Below are 18,434 nucleotides of genomic sequence, written 5' to 3'. Positions count from 1 at the left end.
AATTTAACACTTTCTGATCAGATTATGACTATAAAAATGGTGGTATTACCAAGATTTACTTATCTTTTTAATGTGCTTCCACAAGAAATTCCATTTAAAAGTTTTAAAACATGGCAAAACATAGAAAAAATTATTTTTAAGACTAAAAGGCCATGAACAGCGAAGGTGTTCTGATATTGATCTATGCAAGAAGGATGATGGGGTATACCACATTTAAAAACTTTTAATGATATGCACCAATTAAGACATATGTTAACAATAATGAAGGAAGGGGTGAGTGTAAATTGGTTAGAAACAGAAAGGGAATTGATGGGATTAAAGGAAGAAAAATTACAAAATATGTTCTATATTTAAAAGGTATAATAACCCAAATATATAAAATTTTGATAAAGCAAGAGATGGGGGGAATGTAACAATAAAGCAGATATGGGAAAGAGATATTGATGAGGAGATAGAGGAAGAAGACTAGAAACAAATTTTCGATAGATTTCCCTTTCAAGCAATATCCACCAAAATAAAAGAAGGTGGATTAAGGTTGGTTCAGAAGTGGTATTTGACACCAGTGAAGCTAGAAAAAAATGAATTAAGAAGCTGTCACCTTTGTGTTGGAGAGGATGTGGAATCAACGGTACTCAAATACATATGTGGTGGGAATGCAGGAGGGTTAGAAAATTCTGGGACAAGATTTTTCAAGAAACAGAAAGAATTACTACTGATCAAGAGATATGTAAAACACCAGAATTAGCTTTATTGAATATGTTTATAAAAGAAAATAGAGAGATTAGAGGCAATTAATTGCAAATAATTGGACGACAGCCCGGATGCTAACAATATCTATGTGGAAAAAGAAAATCTGGGACATAGCAATAAATGAAAAGTTGACACAGAAAGTAAGAGTCCACAAAGGAATAAAGAAAAGAGACACTGTCAAGAAGGGCTGGCAAAAAATATATAGCCTGTATGGAAAAAGAGTCAAATGGAACAACCTTGGTAGAAGCCTATAGAAACCTATGTTGTTGTTTATTCGGTCAGTCACTTCCGACTCTTCGTGACTTCATGGACCAGCCCATGCCAGAGCTTCCTGTCGGCCGTCGCCACCCCCAGCTCCACCAAGGTCGAGTCCGTCACCTCCAGAATATCATCCATCCATCTTGCCCTTGGTCAGCCCCTCTTCCTTTTGCCTTCCACTTTGCCTAGCATCACCATCTTCTCCAGGGTATCCTGTCTTCTCATGATGTGGCCAAAGTACTTCAGTTTTGCCTTTCATATCATTCCCTCAAGTGACCAGTCTGGCTTTATTTCCTGGAGTATGGACTGGTTTGATCTTCTTGCAGTCCAAGGCACTCTCAGAATTTTCCTCCAGCACCACAGTTCAAAAGCATCTATCTATCCAGCTCTCGCAGCCATAGGTTACTACGGGGAATACCACTGCTTGAATTATGCGGACCTTTGTTGTCAGCGTGATGTCTCTGCTCTTCACTATTTTATCAAGATTTGTCATTGCTCTCCTCCCAAGAACTAAACGTCTTCTGATTTTCCTGGCTGCAGTCAGCATCTGCAATAATCTTTGTGCCTAGAAAGACAAAGTCTGTCACTGCCTCCACGTTTTCTCCCTCTATTTGCCAGTTATCAATCAAGCTGGTTGCCATAATCTTGGATTTTTTTTTGTGGTTTAACTGCAACCCAGCTTTTGCACTTTCTTCTTTCACCTTCGTCATGAGGTTCCTCAGCTCCTCCTCACTTCCGGCCATCAAAGTGGTATCGCCTGCATATCTGAGATTGTAAATGTTTCTTCCAGCAATTTTAACTCCAGCCTTGGCTTCATCAAGCACAGCACATCGCATGATGTGTTCTGCGTACAGGTTGAATATGTAGGGAGAGAGTATACAACCCTGCCGTACTCCTTTCCCAATCTTAAACCAGTCTGTTGTTCCGTGGTCTGTTCTTACCGTTGCTACTTGGTCGTTACACAGATTCCTCAGGAGGCAGACAAGATGACTTGGTATCCCCATACCACCAAGAACTTGCCACAATTTGTTGAACTTGCCACACAGTCAAAGGCTTTAGAATAGTCAATAAAACAGAAATAGATGTTTTTCTGGACTCATGAAAAGAAGACAATAAAGGAATGAGACAGGATGAATTAATATATTATCCTGGAACAGAAATAGAGAATAAAGGGAGAAGAACAATCCAGAAACAGTTTGTGCTGGGGGAGAGACTGGGTAGGGATTTTGAATTAATATTAATGTTGTTTTTTTGTTTGTAATTTCTTTTGGGGGAAAAACTAAAATTAAATAAATTAAAACTAGTTTCCTGTTCCTAAACTTTCAGAACTTGTTTGCTGACTCTACCTGTCTAGTGATGTAGGACAGTAGCAAAACCATAAGAAATCATTCAATTCTGGCAACCAACATGCTCTTTTATTTTCAGGTACTAGGATAGTCACAGAGTCCCAAAAAGCCTGACATGTAACTTCTCTCTCTCTCTCTCTCTCTCTCTCTCTCTCTCTCTCACACACACACACACACACACACACACACAGCTAATATAAGCAAAAATGATTTGTCTGTATGCTTATTATATTCTTTTGATAGACAGCATAACCAACTTTGCATATTTCACTTGCCAAGATTGAGTTATGACTTACTGGGTAGTTTACTTGTGATTTCACCAGGGGCAGCCCCCTGGTGCAAAACATTTGGACACAAACCTTCCTTAGTATCAGCTGAATGTACCCTGAAAGTTAGCTTAAGATTGGATTAATTAATATTTATATAGTACATATTAATTAATCCAATCTTAAGCTAACTTTCAGGTCTATCAAAAGAATATAATTTAGCCATTTTAAAGTATAACACAGGGTGCAATATTTATTTATACATACATACACACACACACACACATATATATATATATATATATATATAGTACATGAACCTAAGTACACTATAGGACATACAAAGATAAATATTTATTGTGTATTTGAACATAAACACAGCAATAATAAATATTAAAACAAACACATCCAACTATAATTAACAACAAATGTGTGTCTATTTTAGGTTCATATAGAAATCACACAGAAATTGGATAGCAGCTGCCAGTAAATCCTAACACTTCCTTGATAAATGGCATGACTGGTTAGCTATGCTACTGCATGAATTGTAATAGATGACAGTTTACCTTTGTTTCATTATGGTGTCATTTGTTCCCAAAGGCAGGCAAAATTGAGGGGATCAAGGCGGTGGTGAACGCCTCCCTTGAGGAGGGAGTGATGCCATCAGCCCTCAAGGAGGCAGTGATAACACCGCTTTTAAAAAAGCCCTCCTTGGATCCCCAAGTTCTGAACAACTTTCGCCCAGTCTCGAATCTGCCTTTTTTGGGCAAGGTGATTGAGCAGGTGGTGGCGATGCAGTTGAAGGCACACTTGGAAGAAGATGATTATCTAGATCCATTTCAGTCGGGCTTCAGACCTGGGCATGGGACAGAAATGGCCTTGGTCGCCTTGGTAGATGATATGAGGAGGGCTCTGGATAGGGGTGAATGCTCCTTCCTTGTTCTCCTCAACCTCTCAGCGGCTTTTGATACCGTTGACCACGGTATCCTCCTGGACCGCCTGGAGGGCTTGGGCATTGGAGACACCGTATTATGGTGGTTCCGGTCCATCCTCTCCAGCAGGTACCAGAGGGTAGCACTGGGAGAGGAGGTTTCAGACCCGTGGCTGCTCACTTGTGGGGTGCCACAGGGTTCCATCCTCTCCCCGATACTATTTAACATCTATGTGAAGCCGCTGGGGGCTATCATCAGGAGGTTTGGGGTGCGGTGTCATCAATATGCGGATGACACACAGCTCTACCTCTCGTTCAAATCTTCACCAAGGTTGGCCGTAGAATCCCTGTCCAAATGTCTGGAGACGGTGAGTGGTTGGATGGGGAGGAATAAGCTGAAGCTGAACCCTGACAAGACTGAGGTACTTTTGGTGGGAGACAAGAGGAGGTTGGGGGATGTTGACCTGGTTTTGAATGGGGTATGGTTACCCTTGAAAGACCAGGTCCGCAGCTTGGGGGTCATCTTAGACTCCCAGCTGTCCATGGAGGCTCAGGTGTCAGCTGTGAGCCGGACAGCGCTGTACCAGCTCCATCTGATATGCCGGCTGCACCCCTTCCTTCCTGACCATCTGCTCCCATCGGTAGTACATGTCCTGGTCTCCTCTCGTTTAGACTACTGTAAAGCGCTCTACGTGGGGTTACCCTTGAAGATGGTTCGGAAGCTGCAGCTGGTACAGAACGCAGCGGCTCGCCTGATTAAAGGCAGCCGCCAGCGTGGTCACATCACTCCAGTGCTGAAGGAGCTGCACTGGCTACCAGTTGTTTTCCAGGCCAAATTCAAGGTGTTGGTTTTGACCTTTAAAGCCCTATACGGCTCCGGCCCAGCCTATCTCAAGGAGCGCCTCCAGCAACACCAGATATGCCGCTCAACAAGATCAGCCTTGGATGTCCTTCTCTCTGTCCCATCAGCCAGGATAGCTAGGCTGGTGAGGACGAAGGAGAGGGCCTTCTCTGTGGTGGCCCCCACTCTGTGGAACTAGGGAACTCCGCCATTCCCCCTCTTTAATGAGCTTCCGCCATGCATTAAAAACATGGTTGTTCAGGCAGGCATTTGGGGTGGGCTAGGGTAATTTTGGAATGCTCCTGGGGATGAACAAGCTTGGGACAAAAAGAAGACAGAACCACCTCTTGCTGCCAATGAAAAACCAAGCTGACCTTGGGGAGAAAGGTGGGATCCGTTCTTAGCACCACATTGTCCTGATGAAAATACAGTGCTGGGGGACTGAAAACAGTGCCCCCAATTCTGAAACTCTTCTAGCAGAAGTGATTGTCACAAGAAAAACAGTTTTTAAAATCAATATTTTAAGAGAACAGGATAGCGGCTCAAAGGGAGAAGCAATGAGAGCTTTTAGGAACCAATTCAGGTTCCACGTGAGGAATCTATGCACTGTACGAGTGTTGATAAGGGTAGCTTCTCATAGGAACCTCTGAGAATGACTGGCAAAAAGCTGCTTCCCCCTACAGTTCAATCCTGAGTACTCCCAGCAGCTGACTGGGCAGGAAGCTTCAGTCTGTTTCCCGCCTCCCAGCTGAACAGAGCAGAGCAGAGCAAGCTGCTCCAGGGACTACAGAAGCAAGCAAGCTCCCAGAGAGCGAGCAAACAGGGGGAGCAAACAGGGGGAGCAAACAGAAGTTGGCCAGGGGAGCTGCGGTGGTAGAGGAGACAAAGGAGACAGAGGCTAAGAGGTAAGCGGTCTGCAGGAAGCCCAGGGGGCTGTACTTTATCCTTCTGAGTGGCTGTGAGCTCACCAGGTGCTTCTGAGAGCTCCAAGTGAATTGGGGTGTGTGGCCTGAGTACTCCCAGCAGCTGAGTGGGCGGGAAGCTTCAGTCTGTTTCCCGCCTCCCAGCTGAGCAGAGCAGAGCAAGCTGCTCCAGCTGGTCCAGGGATTACAGAAGCAAGCAAGCTCCCAGAGAGCGAGTGACCAGAGTGCGCGAACAGGGGGAGTAAGCAGGAGTTGGCCAGGGGAGTTTGGCAAGGGAGGTCAAGGGGGAGGCCCCTAACATTTTTTTTCTTTTTTTTAACTTTTTTTTTCATTTATTTGTCTTGTAACACACACTTCCACACCAATGGGACTCTGCTTTTAACCTCTAGTGAGTAGAAGAGCAGGCACAGGCTAGTCTAGAACAATCACAAAGCTAGACACAAAAAGGGAAAAGAGGCTATGGAAGGACAAGACTCTCCAGTGGTGGTGACCTGCAAGGTGTGTGCCATGTTTGTTTTCTTGCCTGAGAACAACATGGCCTACACCTGCAACAAGTGGAAGTTGATCACGCTGCTGGAAGAAAAAGTAAGTGGACTGGAGCAGCGACTGTTGACCCTCCGAGGAATAAGAGAACACAAAGAGTTCTTGGACAGAATGGGGGAACTACAGCAGCAAAGGGAAGACCAGAAGCTTGAAGAGCAACAGCAAGATGAGGCAGAAGTGGGAAATGCTGCGGTGAAGAAAAATGGAGTAGAGGATACTGCTTGGAAAGGGTGATAGTTAGGAGAAGAAGAACTAGATGCCACTCTGCACTAGTGGAAGCAGTGGAGCTGTGGAACCAATTCCAGGTACTTGCAGATGTGACTGGAGGACAGCCTGAAGAGGAAGAATCACAGGGGAACCTACATGAGAGTGAGCAAGAGGCTGAAGGTCAGTCAAACAGAGGTGATGAAACCCAGGCCTACAACTACAAGAAGAGAAGAGTGGTAGTAGTGGGAGACTCCTTGCTGTGTGGGATCGAGACCCAAGTATGTCGCGAAGACCCGTGGACTCGACTGGTATGTTGTCTCCCAGGAGGATGGATTAGAGACATGACTGAAAGGTTGCCTGCACTCATAAAGCTCACTGACAGGTATCCCTTTCTTCTCATCCATGTGGAAACAAATGATACTGCCAAGCGGAGCTACGAAGAAATCACGTCAGACTTTGAAGATTTGGGAAGGAAACTCAAGAACTTTGGGGACCAGATAGTTTTCTCATCCATCCTTCCAATAGTTAGAAGAGGGATAGAAAGGGAACGAAAAATACTCCAGGTGACTGACTGGCTACGAAAGTGGTGCCGACGAGAGAGATTTGGATTCTGGGACCACGGGCTATACTTCCTGGAAGATGGGACGGGTCGCACCTCACAAAGGCTGGAAAGAATGTGTTTGGCCACAGCATGAAGAACTTCATCAGGAGGGCTTTAAACTGAATCCTACGGGGAAGGGAGGTGTAAAGTTGGGAGTAACAATGGACGTAGGCCCATGCACCGCAACGGAGAGAACAGCTCTAACAGCGCCCAATAATAGTCTTCAGACACATGTAGGAAGAAAGCCAGACTATGAAGCACATGGTCTTCGATGTCTATATACTAATGCCCAGAGTATGGGAAACAAACAGAACAAACTTGAACTCTTAATACAGGAGGGAAATTATGACTTGATAGGTATAACTGAGACTTGGTGGGATGACTCTCATGACTGGAATACAGCAATTGAAGGATATAACTTGTTCAAAAAGAACAGGAGGAACAGAAAGGGGGGGGGTTGCACTGTATGTGAAAAATACATATCTCTGCACAGAAATACAGGAGGATGAGCTTGGTAGCCCCATCGAGAGCATCTGGATCAAAATAAATGGAGCAAAGAATAAAAGGAACCTGGTGGTCGGAGTCTACTACCAGCCATCCAATCAAGGAGAAGATGAGGATGAAACTTCTGAAAAGCAAGTAGCCAATGTTTCAAGGAAGCATGATGTAGTAGTAAGGGGGACTTCAATTTCCCCGATATTTGTTGTGAGACAAATTCTGCAAAACATGGCCCCTCCAGGAAATTCCTGACTTGTGTGGCGGATAACTTCCTCCTACAGAAAGTAGAGGAAGGAACTAGAGGATCAGCTATCCTTGACTTGATCCTAACCAACAGAGATGACTTAGTGGATAAAGTAGCAGTTACAGAAACTCTGGGGGAAAGCGACCATGTTGTACTTGAGTTCTTAGTTCTAAGAGAAGCAAAAGCCGAGTGTAGTCAAACACGTACCCTGGATTTTAGGAAAGCTGATTTTAATAAACTCAGAACAATGATCAGTAAGGTCCCATGGCAAGCGACGCTAACGAGAAAAGGAGTCCAAGATGGGTGGGAGCTTTTAATAAAGGAAATTCTCAAGGCACAATCACAAACAATTCCAACAAGAAGAAAAGGTGGAAGACAACAGAAGAAGCCAATGTGGCTTCACAAAAAGCTTAGAGAAGACCTGAAAACAAAAAAGGACACATATAGGAAGTGGAAAGAAGGCCAAGTGCACTTACTATCAACAATCTATCAAGAAGTGCACTTACTATCAACAATCCTTAATAAGTAAATGAGTAACTATTCTGAGTGCATATTAGTAATAGTAGTTGCAAGGTATGGCATGACTTTAAAAAACCCAATATATAATTCGTATTTTGGCTGTAGTCCTGCAGCAAAGACTGCTTAAATTTACAGCCATTGATAAGAGTGAATGATCATACTGTAATAGTTAACCACACAACATGCTCCAGAATAATAATGGAAGATCCTCTTTGAAGCATGTTTTAATTGCTCTTCCAAATCTGTTATGAAGCCTATGGTATATTTCTTCACAAAGGGACTTATATCCAAGTATGAACTCCCATTTATTAGATGAATATTAAACAACCAATTAAAGAGACAAGAGAGAGCTACCTTTGCTGTAATGAAAGCAAATGTTCTCAAAATATGGGACTGTCTCCCCATAAGGGCTGCAAGGTAGGGAATGAATGCCTGAAGGGGGACACTCACCTGAGATCAATGGCAGCCCTAGCCAGCTGCGTTTGAGTTGGATGAGAAGTGGGTGATGGGAGAAAGGTTCTGAGGATGGATCACATCAGGGGACGTGGCCCCATCCCCTGACATCAGGCATGTGGAGGTGTCAGGGGATAATAGAGCCCCCCACCCTAAAGGGGTTTGACATCCTGGCATAGGGTTATATCTCTTTGGCCTCATGTCAAGCACACTCTCACAGGGGGGAACTCTGGTGATGGGAAGCGGAGAGAAAGGGCACTTGCACAGAAAGGGAACCCTTTGCAGAAAACAGCCCAGCCTTACATGGGAACTTGAACACATTGCTATCGTTTCTCTGCCTAGAACCCTAACAGGTCCCTCACATTTGGACTCCAGATGAACATACCCAGTACTAAGCTCAGTTCCGATAACTGCCAGGAAAGGGGCAAGCTAGGGAAGGGGACACATGTGCTGTAACGTAGAAGTGCTGCTATTGTCTCCCATGTTTCCCCGCCCCACCATGCAGTTTGCCATATATGAATGGCAACTGCAAACCATTCCAACAAGAAGAAAAGGTGGAAGACAACAGAAGAAGCCAATGTGGCTTCACAAAGGTGTAGAGATGACCTGAAAACAAAAAGGCACATATAGGAAGTAGAAGGACGGCCAAGCAACAAAGGAAGAGTACAGGCAGGTAGCACAGAATTGCAGGGACGGCGTCAGGAAGGCTAAAGCTGAGAACGAGCTGAGGTTAGCGAGGGATGCTAAAAGCAACAAAAAGGCTTTCTTCAGCTACGTGCATAGTAAAAGGCAGAGGAAAGAAATGGTGGTTCAGCTATTAAATAAGGATGGCAAAACGATAACAGATGACAAAGAAAAGGCAGAGGTGCTCAATTCCTACTGTGGCTCACTCTTCTCCCAAAAGAGGGTCTATGACCCACCTGGCAAAGGCAAAGTACAGGCTGAAGGGGTAGGATTGCGGCTTGAGATCATTGAATGAGTTCAAATCTCCAGGGCCAGATGAACTGCATCCTAGAGTAATAAAGAAACTGGCAGAAGAACTCTCAGAACTGCTGTCTATTCTCTTTGAGAAATCATGGAGGACGGGGGAAGTGTCAGATGACTGGAGGAGGGCTAATGTTGTCCCTATCTTCAAAAAGGGTAAAAAGGAGGAACCTGGGAACTACAGACCAGTCAGTCTGACATCAATCCCTGGGAACATTCTGGAGCAGATGATAAAGCCATCCATCTGGAAGCACCTTCCAATGCTGTGATTACTCGAAGCCAACATGGATTTGTCAAGAACAACTCCTGCCAGACAAATCTGATCGCATTCTTTGATCAAGTAACCTCCCTTGTGGACCGTGGGAATGCTGTAGACATAATATACCTTGACTTCAGCAAAGCTTTCGACAAAGTGCCCCATGATCTCCTGATGAGCAAACTAGCTCAAAGTGGGCTAGATGAAACAACGATCCGGAGGATCCACAGTTGGCTACAGAATCGGACTCAAAGAGTGCTTATCAATGGGACCTTCTCAAACTGGGGAGAGGTAATGAGTGGGGTACCGCAGGGCTCAGTCCTGGGCCCAGTGCTCTTCAACATTTTTATGAATGACTTGGGGGAGGAGGTGCAGGGAATGCTGGTCAGATTTGCAGATGACACAAAATTAGGCGGGATAGCTAATACTTTGGAAGACAGAAACCAAATTCAAAGTGATCTGGATAGGCTGGAGAGCTGGGCAGAAAACAACAGAATGACATTTAATAGGGATAAATGCCAAGTTCTGCATCTAGGAAAAAGAAACCAAATGCACAGTTACAAGATGAGCGATACGTGGCTCAACAACACTACAAGCGAGAAGGATCTTGGAATTGTTGTCCATCACAAGCTGAATATGAGCCAACAATGGGATGTGGCTGCAAAAAAGGCAAATGCTATTTTGGGCTGCATTCATAGAAGCATCGCTTCCAAATCCCGGGAAGTACTAGTTCCCCTCTACTCAGCACTGGTTAGGCCTCATCTGGAGTACTGTGTCCAGTTCTGGGCACCACACTTTAAGAAGGATGCAGACAAATTGGAGAGGGTTCAGAGGAGGGCAACAAAGATGATCAGGGGACTTGAAACAAAGCTGTATGACAAGAGACTGAAAGAACCGGGCATGTTTAGCCTTGAGAAGAGAAGACTGAGGGGAGATATGATAGCGTTCTTCAAGTACTTGAAAGGTTGTCACAGAGAGGAAGGCCAGGATCTCTTCTCCATCATCCCAGACTGCAGGACACGGAATCACAGGCTCAAGTGACAGGAAGCCAGATTCCGGCTGAACATCAGGAAAAACTTCCTGACTGTAAGAGCAATACCACAATGGAACCAATGACCTAGGGAGGTGGTGGGCTCTCCCACACTGGAGGCGTTCAAGACGAGGCTGAATAGCCATCTGTCAGGGATGCTCTGACTTGGATTCCTGCATTGAGCAGGGGGTTGGACTCGATGGCCTTGTAGGCCCCTTCCAACCCTACTATTCTATGATTCTATGGTGTTTAGGGCAGCCACCTGGTGTTTAAGCATATTGGTGCTAGGGCCCTTCAGCAGACCAGCCTGAAGGAATTCCAAAATGGTGGTTGTATCATCTGCTTTGGGAATCCTTCCCATCACCCTACACAAGGAAGGCCTTCAAAGTATTGTTACAAATCCTGTTGGTAGAGCGATGATGAGAAGGGTTTTCAATACTGCTTCAGAACACCCTAAACTACTGAGCCACTGCCGCTCAGCCTCCAAACAGTCAACTGGAACATCTCCAGTCGGGGATGGACAACAGGACCTTGGGAGAGTAGGTTGTTGCTGGGAGGAAATGGGCAACAATCCTGAATCAACATGTTCACTAATTCCAAGAACCACAGCCTTCTTGGCCAACATGGAGCAACCAGAACCATCCCTGCCACCAGTAGGCGGACCCAGTGAAGAACCTGCAGGATGAGGAGAATCAAGGGGAAAGCACACAGCAGACCCCCTGGCTAAAGGCAGGAGAGGGTGCTGACACCCACTGACAGTGGATGCAGATGTTTTGACATGAACCAATCCACTTGAGCATTCTCAGGCGTAGCAAAAGTTTCCATCCTTGGCTGCCTGAAATGTGATGTCAGCTGCTTGAACACCCAAGGATGAAACCTCCACTCTGTGTCCTGTACTCCCTGTCTGCTGGGTCAGTCAGCAATGTTGCTGTCTGACCCAACCAGATGAACTGCCGACAGGGAAAGGAGTTTCTCCTCTGCCCAATAGAGGATCTCTACTGCTTCTTTGTTTAAGAATCAAGATTTTGTATCCCTGTTTATATACGCTTTGGCTGATTTCGCATAAGCATGTGGTTGCCCCGATCTGATTGTGAAACTGATGAAGTACCAACTTAATTGTTCTTAGCTTCAGGAAGTTGATACTGAACTGTGGCTCTTGGGCCAACCACAGAACGTGGGCCACCTGATCCACAAGGCGAGCCCCCCAGCCCAACAGGACTGCATCCATGGTGATTACCATCTTGACTGGGACAGCCAGACTGATTCCCCTGGGAAGGCTTTGGGAAGCCAACAATCAAGACCACAACCCTTGGAGGTTTCAAAGGAGAGAGACTAATTTTTATCTTGCCTACTATTGCTTCCTGAAGGGGAAGAAGAAATCCCAGCAGCTCCCTGAAGTGCAGTTGTGCCCATGCCACCAGACCCTGACAGGAAACCAGGAGCCCCATCAGGCGCGCCAAGGACCTCAGATCTGCCTGCTTCACCCCCTGCATGGTACAAATTCCCATATGAATGTTCTGTTGATGCTCTACTGTAAGAAACATTCAGAAGTGGATTGTGTCTAGAACTCCAACGTCCCCCATAGACTGCAATGGAATCAGGGAGCTCTTTTCTTGATTGACTATGAAGCCATGGGCTTGCAAGTAGTCCATTGTCATATGGACATCCTCCAATCCCTTCTGAAGGGAGGGGGGCCTAAGTATGTTGTCTAAATAAGGGTACAGATAGATGCCTCCCAACCTGTGAGCCACCACCACCACCACTAGTGGTTTGATAAAGACCTGGGGGCTGATATCAAGCCAAAGGGCAGAACCCCATACTGGAAGTTATTGGTCTGGTATGTAAAGTATAAAAACCTCCAGTAACAGGGATGGACAGACACATGGAGGTATGCCAGAGATGCTAGGAAGTCCTTCTGAGAGACAGCTACTGAGATGGACTTTAAGTGTCTGCAGCATAGGAACTTGTTGATCCATTTCACTAAGACTGCTCTTAATTTCCTGTTCCATTTGGGAACCAAGAAAAGAACAGGATAGACCCTGGAAGACATAAGAACATAAGAACAGCCACGTTGGATAAGACCAAGAGTCCATCTCATCCAGCATTCTGTTCACACAGTGGCTAATCACCTGTCAGCCAGGAACCCACAAGCAGGGCTTGAGTGCAACAGCACTATCCCACCCATGCTCCCCAGCAACTGGTGTACATAGGCTCACAGCCTCTATTACTGGAGGTAGCACATAGCCATCAAGACTAGTAGCCATTGATAGCCTTTTCCTCCAGGAATTTCTCCAACCCCCTTTTAAAGCCATCCAAATTGGTGGCCATCACTACATCCTGTGGTAGCGAATTCCATAGTTAAACTATGCGCTATGTGAAGAAGTACTTCCTTTTATCTGTCCTGAATCTCCCACCAATCAGTTTCATGGGATGACCCCAGTTTCTAGTATTTTGAGAGAGGGAGAAAAATGTCTCTGTCCCCATGGAACCGGTTAAATTGCCTCCACGTCCAAGAGATGAGAAATCTCCCCCAACATTGCCTGGTATATGAAGGGATTTCTGGACCCTGGGGAAGCATGAAATTGTCCTTTGGGTGGCGAGCAAACACTGCACTATAGCCCAAGGACACCGTCTCTCTCATCCATGTGTCTGAAGTGGTTGATGCTCAAATCAGAACATAGTTGAGGACACAGCCCCCGATTTTCTGAGTCCGGACATTGGTGCCAGGTTGAGGGGGCTTTTTAGAACCCCTAGAGTAATCTGACGAGGTTGTGCTGCCCGACAGGGAATGTTGTGCACCTCTACCCATGGCCCTAGGATGAAACCATTTGGATCTGTATCCATCTGAAGGCCTGGCTTTGCTATTTAACCTAGCAGAACGAAAAGGTTGACGGGATCTGGCCCTTTTCTCTTCATTCATGGAAGTGGGTAAGGCCTTGGTTTTATCTTTGGGTTCCACCAACACCTTGTCTAGTGGCTCACCAAACAGCTTGTCACTAGAAATGGACATACTTTACTCACCAGTGAATTTCTGTTCTCCTCGAGTTAAGGAGGCCAGCTAGCTTGGGCAAGGCTCTGCCTCTGGGGCTAAGAAGGCAGTCTCCATCTTGTTTTTTTCCAGAGGAGGCGGAGTCTCCCCCAGGCTGGCCAGTTGACTCTTCCAACGCCACTGTGTCCTGTCGAAAGCAACCAGTCCATGTCAACTCCTTATCAAACTCTTCAGATGACATCTAGGCTTTGGAAGCAATGTCAGTAAGGCCTGCCTAGCCTGCAAGTCACCTGGAAGGAGGCTGGCCCAGGGTGGGCTAGTTGGCCTTTTTCATTCGAGGAGAACAGAAATTCACCAGTGAGTAAAGAATTTCCATTTCTTCCCTGGAGTGCAGGAGGCCAGCTAGCTTGGGGATGTAGAAAAGTAGTGCATCCCTGAGTGGGTCAACAGACCCTCCAGTTGTCTCCCTGCTAGGAATACTGGACCCTTTAGAGGATACGCCTACCAAAGGTACTCTCCACAGAGGCAAACAGATTAATCTTGTAGTGGAGTAATCCATTAACCTTGTAGTGGCAGGTGAATGTGTACATTAATGACCATGTGACCACTCTGCAGATCTCCTTAAGGGGAGCCCTCCCTCAGAAGGCTGCTGATTGATCGATTTATTTCATTTCTATACCGCCCAATAGACAAAGATCTCTGGGCAGTTCACAAAAATTAAAACCAAAAAGCACACAGTAAAACAATACAAAAATATAAAAGCACTAAAACCACAGTATAACAATACAGCAAGAATAAAACCAGAATAAAGCCTAGCAGCAATGCAGAGATTTAAAATACAGATTTAAAACAGCAAAGCTAAAAGCCTAGAAAGCTAAAATATTAAAATGCCTGGGAGAATAAAAAGGTCTTCACCTGGTACCGGAAGGAATACAACGTACGTGCCAGGTGAACCTCACTAGGGAGCTCATTCCACAGCTTGGGTGCCAGAGCAGAAAAGGCCCTCTTCCTAGTAGCCACCCGCCTCACTTCCTTTGGCAGGGGCTCACGGAGAAGGACCGCTGAGGATGATCTTAAGGTCCGGGCAGGCACATACGGGAGGAGGCTTCAGATAACCTGGCCCCAAGCCACTAAGGGCTTTGAATGTTAATACTAGCACTCTGAATCAGGCCCAGAAATGGACTGGCAGCCAGTGCAGCTGGAAAAGCACCAGCGTAATATGAGCTCACTGGCCAGTCCCGTTAACAGTCTTGCTGCCCGATTTTGGACCAGCTGAAGTTTCTGGAACATTTTCAAAGGCAGCCCTGCTGATGTGGCCATTCCCCTTACTGAGTGGGCTACTGTCCCCTCTGGCACCATCAGGTTGCTGGTGGTATATGATATTGCAATACGCTCATGGAGCAGTGGGCAAGGGAGGCTATGAAAACCTTCTTGCCCACGGAGATCAGTCTAAATGAGATAAATAGGGTGCTATGCTTCCTGTAGGGTCTGGTTCTGTCCAGGTAAATCTTGACCGCCTGCCTAGCATCCAGGGTGTGCCATTCCCTTTCCTGACTTGGCAGGTTATGGGCAGGAGGAGGGAATTGTTAACTCCTGAGTCCTATGGAGTTCCCATGTTAATACTGGGGATGAAGGCAGGGTTTGGATGAAGAATTACTTTGCTTTATGAAAAACGTAAAGCTCCTTTTCCGAGGAAAGTGCTCCTAACTCAGAAACTCTCCTTGTGGAGGTGATGGCTACCAAGAAAATGGTTTTGAGGGTCAGAACCTTAAGGGTGGCCACCCCCAGTGGTTCGAAGGGGGCCTTGGTTAATGCTTTCAGTACCATATTTAGGCTCCAAATGGGAAACCTTCTGGCTGGGGGAGGATTGATCAGGGAAGGTGCCCTGAGAAACCTCTTAACGTGGGGACAAAACCCTATGAGGCCTCTGTCCAACTCCCCAAGGATGGACCTGAAGGCAGAGACCTGCCTCCTCAAGGTACTGGTCTTGAGGCCCATAGACAGGCCCTCTTGGAGGAACTCCAGGGTATCTGCTATATTAGTGGCCAAAAGGTCCCTCCTCAATATTTGAACCCAACTGAGAAATGCCCATCACATATGTTCATAGGTCCTGTTAGTGGACGTCCTCTTGGAGGCAAGGAGAGTGGTGACCACCCTAGCTGAGTAGCCTCAACCATCTAGCAGTCCCCACCCATCCTCCAAGTGGTTAGTTTCAGGAAGCCTGGGTCCTGGTGCTGGATTGGCCCCTGGCTCAGGAGGTCCCACCAGACCAGGAGGACCACTGGGCTGACTGTTGACTGGTTTTCTAGGTCAGCATACTAGGATCTTCTTGGCCAGTTGGGAGCTACCAAGATTAACTCTGCATGCTGATCCTTCACCCTCTGGATTATTCTCTGAATGAGGGGCAAGGCTGGGAAGACATACAGAAGCCCTCTGGGTCACTTGCTGGTTAAGGCATCTGTGAAGTCAGTGCCTTTTGTTAAGATAGTGGGTGGCGAACCTAGAGAGCTTGGTGTACTGAGATGAAGCGAAGAGGTCGAGACAGCGTAGGTTCAATTGGTTCGTCACTATCCTGAAGGACTCTGGCTGGAGTGACCACTCCCCTGGGTCCAGAGAAGTCCTGCTGAGCCATTCGGACTGGACATTTAACACACCTTTGAAGTGTTCCACCCTGATGGATCAGATGTGTGTTTGAGCCCATTTGAACAGCTCCATGGCTTCCTTCTGCAGGGCCCTGGACTGTGACCTTGTTTGTTCAGGTATGCCTTGACTATGATGCTGTCCATCCTAAGCAAGACATCCTGGGCCTCCAGCTTTGGGGCAAAGTGGACCAGGGCTAACCAGATCGCCCTGAGTTCCAGAAAGTTGATTGAGTTGGGTCTCCTCCTTGGACCAAAGGCCTTATATGGGTTGATCCCTGCAGAGGGTGCCCCACCCCATCAGACATGCATCTGTGGTTACTGGGGTGTATGTTGGAGTCTGAATGGGAACACCCCCTGAGAGGTTGGCTGGGTGGGTCCACCAGGTCAGGGAGTGAATGACCTCCACCAAGAGCTCCACTGATGGGTTGAGGTTGTTTGCTATCTCCATCTGGAAGGCCAGCAAATAGGACTGTAAGTGCCTTAGGTAGAACTTTGCCCAATGAACCGAGTCTTGACACGAGACCAACATTCCCATCAGTTTTGCTAATTCCCAGAGAAGGAGTCTTTTTCTGGAAAGGATCAGCATTGCCAACAGGCTCACCGAGGTTTGTCTGTCTAGTAATAGTGCCCTTGTGTCCTTGACAGCATCCAGGTTCACTCCCAGGTGAAGTAGGGCCTGTGAAGGCAAGGGAGAGCTTTTCCTCTTGTTGGTGATGAACCCCAATGACCTCAGGACTCTCAGCATCTTGTCAGTGTCTTGACTGTTTCATTCCTTCACCAGAGTGGATCAGGATGTCGTTCAAGTCAAGGTGCTCCTGGATTCCTTTTGATCTTAAGTGGGCCACGGGGGCCAGTAGGATCGTCACGAAGACCCGAGAAGCAGTGGCCAATCCAAAGGTCAGGGCCCTGAACTGGAACTGTTTTGTTCCATAGCTGAAGCGCAGGAACTTGCGATGGGAGAGATGGATAGGTATGTGTAGGTAGGCATCTGTTAGATCCACTGATGAAAGGAAGTCTCCTTTCTTGAGGCTCCCTCTTATGGATTTGAGTGTTTCCATCCAGAACTTTTATATTCTCAGACAATTATTCACTCTCTTCAAGTCCATGATGGATCCGGCCTCCCTGTTCTTCACCAGGTTGGACTTTGTCTTGGCATCAACGCTCCAGTTGCGTAACTAGATATTCCTTCTTGCCCCAACGTTTGCTGCTGTAGCTCTTGCCCCAAGCTAAAAGGAGTCTAAGGATGCGTTAGCTAGAAACACCACTGCTGTGACTATTTCCTATACGGTTTCCTGAACGTCCTTCCCAAAGGCCCTATCTTGAACTAAGCCATCCGCCTTCATGAAAACATCATGTGTGACGATAGTTGACATGGTAGCCACTAGCATGGATGCGGCTGAGCCCTCGAAAGATCCACGAGAGCTGACTCAGCCCTATAGTCGTGTTGGTCCAAAGGGAGCTCATCATATTCAGAAGCTAGGAGTGTCTTGGAGTTAAGCGCAGCAACTGGATCATCTACCTTTGGGATGATTAGGTCCTGCATGACATCCTCATGCAGACAGTAGGATCTGTCGTGGTGGTGATGGTTCATCTTTGGCTTGGCTAGCTTTGACCACTCCTTATGCAGAATTTCCTTGAGGCTCAGTGGAAAAGGGCCTATTTTCTCTGCCTGTTTCTGGTGATAATCAAAACTACCTCCATGGTATCAGATCACAAATCCTAGAGTGGACAGATACAGCAAGATCTTGATTCCTCAAATGACAAGGTATAAAACCCTGATACTAAGTTGCAAGAGATAATGCTGGGATGGGGACCATGTGACCCTCCAGATGTTGTTGAACTGTGACTCCCATCATTCCTCACCACTGGCTATGCTATGTAGGGCTGATGTGAGTTGGTAGCCTGACAACATCTGGAAGGCCAAACGCTCTGCAACCTTGACATAAAGAGGCAGAGTGGCAAAGGGTCTGTAAAAGTTACAGCCTGATGTTGACTTACTCCAACGGATACATCAAATACTTAAAGGAGCACTTTTTAAAAGCAAAATAGTTGGCCACCCAAATACTAGCCCCAGGATCACCTCTAAGGCACAGAGTGTGGCTATTTTGCTATCTAATAACTTTCCCTTCAGTGTAACTGGATCCAAGGGGAAT

At 46.5% G+C, this 18,434-nt stretch overlaps 1 protein-coding gene across 3 annotated transcripts in view; it reads right to left on the bottom strand.

Moving 5' to 3' along the window:
* The window catches only part of ADK (adenosine kinase), a 532,303-nt gene that overhangs the window by 480,346 nt on the left and 33,523 nt on the right, over positions 1–18,434 (bottom strand). Inside the window, exon 1 of one of the 3 annotated variants that reach the window (XM_084845187.1) lies at positions 12,780–13,661. The exons of the other annotated variants lie outside the window; for them this stretch is intronic. Within the exon in view, the coding sequence (XP_084701313.1) occupies positions 12,780–12,835 (56 nt within the window). The 5' untranslated portion in view covers positions 12,836–13,661. Of the gene's footprint in view, positions 1–12,779; positions 13,662–18,434 lie in introns of those variants that run through there. 3 annotated transcript variants of the gene reach the window in all.

This window comes from Heloderma suspectum, chromosome 3, assembly GCF_057233095.1.
Source record: "Heloderma suspectum isolate Gila_16-S chromosome 3, 16-S_ref, whole genome shotgun sequence".
Taxonomy (NCBI): Eukaryota; Metazoa; Chordata; class Lepidosauria; order Squamata; family Helodermatidae; genus Heloderma; species Heloderma suspectum.
Note: the sequence above shows the minus strand (reverse complement) of the source record. Positions and strands in the feature narration are given on the sequence as shown.